At 35.4% G+C, this 7,128-nt stretch overlaps 2 protein-coding genes across 2 annotated transcripts; both read right to left on the minus strand.

Annotated features, from left to right (window-relative positions):
* Nucleotides 1-1,600: 1,600 nt before the first annotated feature.
* On the minus strand, nucleotides 1,601-3,776 carry LOC102602598 (probable LRR receptor-like serine/threonine-protein kinase At3g47570). The gene is made up of 2 exons (XM_015305229.1): nucleotides 2,149-3,776; nucleotides 1,601-2,025 (listed from the first exon to the last, which is right to left on the minus strand). The coding sequence occupies exons 1-2, from the start codon at nucleotides 2,510-2,512 to the stop codon at nucleotides 1,679-1,681; spliced, it is 711 nt and encodes a 236-aa protein (XP_015160715.1). The 5' UTR covers nucleotides 2,513-3,776; the 3' UTR covers nucleotides 1,601-1,678.
* A 73-nt stretch (nucleotides 3,777-3,849) lies between these two features.
* On the minus strand, nucleotides 3,850-4,856 carry LOC107058952 (LRR receptor-like serine/threonine-protein kinase ERL2). The gene is made up of 2 exons (XM_015305236.1): nucleotides 3,922-4,856; nucleotides 3,850-3,862 (listed from the first exon to the last, which is right to left on the minus strand). Exons 1-2 carry the CDS (start codon nucleotides 4,854-4,856, stop codon nucleotides 3,850-3,852), a joined length of 948 nt encoding a protein of 315 aa, XP_015160722.1.
* Nucleotides 4,857-7,128: the final 2,272 nt, after the last annotated feature.

Below are 7,128 nucleotides of genomic sequence, written 5' to 3' on the forward strand. Positions count from 1 at the left end.
TCTTCGAGTGCCGGCTACGTCCAGGTTGTAGGCTCGGGGCGTGTCAATTTCACTATTGTTGTTACGTATCGTTTCATAATGTATCATATTGTGAACCTTAACTTTTGCTTTTGACCATCTAAACATCTTATCCTAATTTAAATTGGTTCTATTAACTTACTCTAATACATGAATTGCACTCGTCAATAATAAGGCAAAGCAACAAAATAACAAAATTATTTCTATGAATGGAAATTGTCATATGAATACTTTTTTTAAACTAAGTCGGGCCGGAAGAGATTAAAAAAAATGGATAAGGTGCTTAATCTATTCATGTTTTTAATCACATTAGAGTTTAGGCTCTACACATTGACTGTGTAAAACTTCCGAGGCAAATACAAATGAAGGAGAGAGGCGAAAAGAGAGATTTCCGAGTTTGCAGAAAAAAGCAAAACAGTGCAGCTAAATACCTTCATTAATTTAAATAAATAGACTCAAATTTTCAAAATGTGAAAACAGATTAATATGGATGAGGAAAATAAGTAGCAAAAAGATTAATGTGAAAACAGATTAAAAGGAGGAGGAAAATAAGGAAAGGAATTTATCCATTTTTTCCTTGACAGTTGACACTACTTGGGTTGTGTTTCACAAAATGGAATAAAAGTCGGCTAACTCATAATAGATACAAGAATTCTTGTTAAGAGGTTTTATTTTAATTCGTCAAGAAATAGGAGTCAATATTTTAAGTAAACTATCAATAAAAATATGTCCAAACTTGTTTGACATTGAGACGCTGTTGTTGTTGATTGACAAAAGCGCCAATGTGGCTGTGTCTTATTCCCACACAGTTGACCAACCATATACGGAAAAGTTGAGAAATGTTTTTCCCCTGTACCGAGTACACCCTTAATTCTTGCTTAAGTTGAATTGATCCTTAAACCTCTGTTAGCTTATACTCATACTCAGGACACTAAAGTTATAACAGAAATGTTTATTGATTCTCTTATGTAAATGTGACATTGTTTACGAAAAAATTTGCCTATAAAAATAGCAAGGTTTTTTTTAGAGATCAAAGTGTCATTCAACCTATAAATGGTCATATGTCAATATCATAGTATGAAAATAACATCTAAAACATATTTTTGTCGCAGTTAAACTCAGGATTATAGCAGAAGCCTCACACTAATCTTTCCAAAGGAAAACTACTTGATTTTTGCAGTTATGTTGTTGGAAGGAATGTGACCAGAAATTAGATTGTAAGATATACTTAGGAACTTCAGATTTCACACAATATTCCATTGGAGGGACAACAGTGTTGCGGGAATGAAACCATTATCGACCAAGGACAAAAATGCAAGCTGCCTCAGATTACCAATTTTTCTTTGGAACTCCCTGTTGTCAAGATAGGCTTGTTGGAATACTTGTGCAGGTGAAGTCCAAAGAAGACAGTAATTAATTAGTACAAGGAAATGAAAAGTGCTCAATTCACAAATTGTTTATCACATTCAAAAAACAAAATAGTGCAGCTAAACACCTTTATTTCTGGTTTCTTTCAAGCATTCAAAACATAATCACAAATATATAGAGTAAAATAGGTCCAAAACTACTCAAAGACTTCAAGTAGTACTATACAACAACTTTATTAAAGAAACAAACAGCATCATATTAATTTGCAGCTCAGCAAAGAACACCATGACTTCTATGTTTCCAGAAATGCGTTCTTGATTTTGTTAAGCCTCTTCACTACTTCTTTCATAGTCACTCTTGATTCCGGCGTTTCCTTTGTGCAGTCTAAACCCAATTCTATCATGGAGGCTATGCAGATTTCACTTTTACTAGTGATTTGTTCTTCCTCAGAAAAAAGATTGGCATCCACAACGTCCATCATACTCCCCGAAAATGATAGTGTAATCCATTTCCTCAAGTCAAGATTTCCATTGCATATCTCTTCATCTGTTGGCCTTCTTTTGGTCAAAACCTCCATCAACATGATGCCGTAGCTATAAACATCACCACTAGCAGACACTATTCCCTCCGAGCCATATTCTTAGAAAAGGAATGAAGAAAATTTACTCAGTTGAAACACAACAATAATTCTATTTTTACTTCTACAACTTGGTGAGGCTTAATTATGATAAAAGAAAATCAATGAGAGTAGATTTTTTATACCTGGTGCAATGTATCCAAGAGTGCCCAATGTCTCTGTATGTGCCACAGACTTGCTGACAGCTAAAATTTTAGAGATTCCAAAATCACCAACATGAGCCACCATATCTTCATCCAAAAGAACGTTGGCTGGCTTCAGGTCGCAATGAACTATAGGAGTGTTATGACCATGGTGTAGATATTCGACTGCCATAGCAGCATCAAGCATTACAGTGACTCTTTGATGAAGGTTCAAGTGGCGATCTTCTTTGTACAGCCAATTCTCAAGACTTCCATTGGGCATAAATTGCAGAACAAAGGCTCTTATATAGTCACTAGAACATGTAGTAATCACTGAAACAAGATTTCTGTGTCTAACATTTCTCATCACTTCACATTCGGTATCAAACCTCTTGCATACTTGCTCATTTTCCAAATCCAGAACCTTAATGGCCACTGCAGTTCCACCAAACAATGTTCCTTTGTACACAGAGCCAGAGCTTCCCTCACCAATTAAATTGGATTCATCAAAAATTATTTGTTGCTCGTTGAATCTCGTGATAAGAAACTAATTGATGAGTCCCGATCTCCAATACCTTTTCAACATCTTTGGACATCCCTTTCTTCTGTCGTTTCATTATCCAAATTGAAACGAACAAGAATATCAGAAAGGATGCAATAACCACTGGAGTAACAATTGTTAGCACAACCTCCTTAAGCTTTGATTGTTTTCCAGGATTAGTGATAGCACAAGCAGGAATCTCCAATATGTGCATTCCACAAAGACCTTTGTTCCCGAGAAATGATTGCAAAGTGGAATTTGCAAACACGCCACCACTCGGTATTTCACCTTCTAAATCATTAAATGAAACATTAATGCTTTTAAGGTAGGAGAGTTTTTCCAAAGACATAGGAATAGTACCTGACAAGTCATTTGAAGACAAATCCAAGTATTCTAAGCTTATCAAGTTGGCAAAGGATAATGGAATTTTGCCAAAAAATGAATTGTTCGACAGGTCAAGATACTGTAGGTTTTGGAGTTCCCCGAATGTGCTTGGAATCATTCCTGAAAAGTGGTTACTGGAAAGATGTAGTTCTACAATGGCTTTCAGTGCTCCAATATCTGATGGAACTTCTCCCTCCATTGAATTCTGTGATACGTCTAGATAGAGAAGACCACTCATCTTCCAAAGGTTCAACGTAAATTTTGATGAAAATTTATTAGAACCCAAATAAAGATATTGTAGCATGCTAAGATTTCCTATGCATTCTGGAATTAATCCAGAGAGCTCATTAACATTCAGAAATAATTGAACCAAATTAGATAAATGGCATACGGCCTCTGGAATATGTCCCTTCAATTTATTGTTATCTAGATACAGCCCTTGGAGTTGTTTAAGCTTACCAATCTCAGAAGGAATACTCCCTGTCAAGTTGTTTCCGTCAAGGCTTAGGGATGTAAGACCAGTCATGTTGCCTATACTTTTGGGGATGAGGCCATTGATGTGTGCATCTACTATATAAAAGTTTTCAATAGTAGATGAAAGATTTCCAATAGAATTGGGAAGAACGCCATTTAACGGATTGGAACCCACTTGTAGATATTGCAACATCCTACAGTCCGCCAAAGAATTGAAGAATAACAACTCACGCTCTCTTAATTCATTGGTAAGTTGATTATTATATAGGAGCAGTCCTCGCAGCTCACGCAGATTTCCCAAATTATTAGGAATAGTTCCTGTCAGAAAGTTATTATTTAGCTCCAGTATCTGAAGCTTGGAAGCATTTGTTATAAACAATGGAATTTCCCCTTTGAACTGATTTGCTCCCAAGTAAAGTCCTTCAAGATTGGGAAGATGAAGACCTGTAGTGGTTGGAATTCTCCCGGAGAGGTTATTGAAACTGAAACCAATCACTTCCAAAGAAGATATGTTGAAAATAGCCTCTGGAATTTGACCAATAAGATTAGAATTATTGTCAAAGCTTAATTCCCTCAAATTTGATAGCTTCCCTAATTCCGGAGGAATCCCCCCTACTATCTGATTGTTTCGACAGTGAAGATTATGCAGAGTGGAAATATTTCCCAATGAAGTGGGAATAGTCCCTTTTATTAGGTTATCACCAATATAAAACTCCTCGAGTTTGGAATAAACAACCAATATTTCTGGGGTATGTCTCCAGTTATATTGTTGTAAGATATGGACAAAACTTTGAGCTCTGTGAGTTGGCATATGTTGGAAGGAATGCAACCAGAAATTTGGTTGTGAGATATACTTAAAAAAGTACAGATTTGACACAATATTGCCTTCATCTAGCAACAGAGGACCAGAAAGGCTATTGTGTAACACAGATACGGCAAGTAGTGACGAGATATTAAACAGTGTTGCGGGAATGGAACCTGTTAGTTGATTATCGGACAAGAGAAAAAATGCAAGCTGGCTCAGATTACCGACCTCCTTTGGAATGTTGCCGCTGACTCTATTCCCAGACAAACTGAAGTTCATCAATGTTGTGGCATTTCCAATAGAAGGAGGGATTATACCGGTGAGGCTATTATTCCTGAGATTTAAGACTCTGAGTTCGGGTACATACCATGGCCCTCTCCACATTTCACCACTGAGTTCATTGAAAGCCAATGAAATTACTTGAACTCTCCGGTTTTGAAATAGACTTGTTGGTATACTTCCGTTGAGCTGATTGTTTTTAACATCAATAACTCGCAAGCGAGGCATGTGGCCAAGTCCATAAGGGATGCCACCGCGGAAGCTGTTATTCTGGAGATTGAGAACACTGAGGAAGGACAAATTGGCCAAGATCGGGAATTGTGCCTTGAAGTTGCAAATTAGGAAGAGCCAAAGCCACAACCCTTTGCCTTTTTGGAGTGCAAGTGACACCAAACCAAGAGCAAAAAGAAGTATTTTTGGTCCAATTATTGGCCAAAAAATGATTAGGACTTGTAATAAGATTTTGGAAAGCTAGTAGAGCTTGTTGGTCAGTCTTATTTGAGGAAGAAAGTGATAAAGAAAATTGAATTAGAAAGAGAAGAATCAATAAGATAATGTTCTTCTTCATGCTGTTACTATTGATTCTAAGCTTGATTTGCTTTTCAAATGTATTACTATATAGCAATACTTATGTTGTTGAGTTGACCGAACAATTGGTATTTGCCCAAGTCTTTACGATATCACTTTTCTCAAGTGTTCACTGCAAAGTGCAAACGTATCACATCAATCATGCAAAACATTAAATGGTTTTGATTTCCACAAACTTATTTGTGGGGGTATTTCACGTTATTGAAATGTCATCACATTGAGAAAAGTCAGTTAACTTAATTTTTATTTTTTTTAAAATTATATAAATAAAAAAAGGTTGCATTATATATATGGTACAAACCCAAGTCAACCTAAGGGGTCATGCAGTGAAAGACAAGTTTGGAAAAAATGCATGTTGCTTGACCTAAGTTACCATCATAACCCCACATGCATTTATCATCTTTGGACCAACTAACCTGTAATAATACATTTCTTTTGGATGAAGTGTTAATTGTTAATAATAATAATAATAATAATAATAATAATAATAATGAGAATTAAAAGGTATGGGCCAACTCTATTCTATTATTTCTGTTACTCCGTGTGTTGCCTGAGGAATAGAAAGTAGGGTGATGCGTACGCAATGTTATTCCTATCTTGTATTAAAGGGAGAGAGACAGTTTCAAAACATTCAGCTCAAGTAAGGCATATATATCTAAATCGGTAAAAAATTAAAACACAAAAGTGAGGAACCATATAAAAAATAATTTGTTGATGATCATTATTATTGTCAATTTATTACGTTACAAGTAGTTTTCTATTCTTGAGGAAATTTCCATTCGTACTGGGAAGTGTCACATTGCAGTAAAACATTCCTTAATAGGGACGACTCTATATTATTCAATTATATCGTACCACTTTATGTGTTGACTTGACAGAGCAATTGGTAGTTGCCCAAGTCTTCACGGCATCAACAACAACAAGCAATGTAATATCACAAGTGTACGAAGTCTTACCCTTGACTATTAAAATGGCTCCTCTGCCTTTATTTCCTATATAGTTCTGTTTCCTTTTCCAAAAATATTTTATATCTAGCCTTGGTGCTTTTGATTATCTTATTTTATACCTCACACTACTAAAACACTGCTTAAAAACGACGGACAGAAAAGCGACGGACGGTGTCGCTCCAAAAAGTGACACCTTTTGCCACACTGTCCGTCGCTTTTTAATAAAAATAATTATTTTTAAAATTATTTTACAAAAAGCGACGGACGGCATCTCTTAGTCCGTAGCTTTTTTTCGCGGATTTTTGCGCTAAATATATATATAATTAATAATTATTTATTTAATATATATAGAGACGCCGTCCGTCACTTTTTATTAAAAATAATTATATATAAATTAAAAAATAACCACGTTGTTCGTCGTTTTTAATTTATTTTATTTTATTAATTAGTTTTTTAAAAAGCGAGGGACGGCATCTCTTAGTCCGTCGCTTTTTGGTCAAAATATCTAGTCAACTATTTTTAAAAAGTGATGGACAGTGTCTCTTAGTCCGTCGCTTTTTGGTCAAAATATCTAGTCAACTATTTTTAAAAAGTGATGGACAGTGTCTCTTAGTCCGTCGCTTTTTGGTCAAAATATCTAGTCAACTATTTTTAAAAAGTGATGGACAGTGTCTCTTAGTCCGTCGCTTTTTGGTCAAAATATCTAGTCAACTATTTTTAAAAAGTGATGGACAGTGTCTCTTAGTCCGTCGCTTTTTGGTCAAAATATCTAGTCAACTATTTTTAAAAAGTGATGGACAGTGTCTCTTAGTCCGTCGCTTTTTGGTCAAAATATCTAGTCAACTATTTTTAAAAAGTGATGGACAGTGTCTCTTAGTCCGTCGCTTTTTGGTCAAAATATCTAGTCAACTATTTTTAAAAAGTGATGGACAGTGTCTCTTAGTCCGTCGCTTTTTGGTCAAAAT

This window comes from Solanum tuberosum, unplaced genomic scaffold, assembly GCF_000226075.1.
Source record: "Solanum tuberosum cultivar DM 1-3 516 R44 unplaced genomic scaffold, SolTub_3.0 scf00725, whole genome shotgun sequence".
Taxonomy (NCBI): Eukaryota; Viridiplantae; Streptophyta; class Magnoliopsida; order Solanales; family Solanaceae; genus Solanum; species Solanum tuberosum.

Excerpts from the sequence above, each read along its gene's own strand:
- LOC107058952 (XM_015305236.1), bottom strand. The coding sequence starts at position 4,856 with ATGCCTCGCTTGCGAGTTATTGATGTTAAAAACAATCAGCTCAACGGA.
- LOC102602598 (XM_015305229.1), bottom strand. The coding sequence starts at position 2,512 with ATGAGAAATGTTAGACACAGAAATCTTGTTTCAGTGATTACTACATGT. Across the intron at positions 2,026-2,148 it reads TCTTGGATACATTGCACCAG|AATATGGCTCGGAGGGAATA; the intron begins GTATAAAAAATC and ends TCCTTTTCTAAG.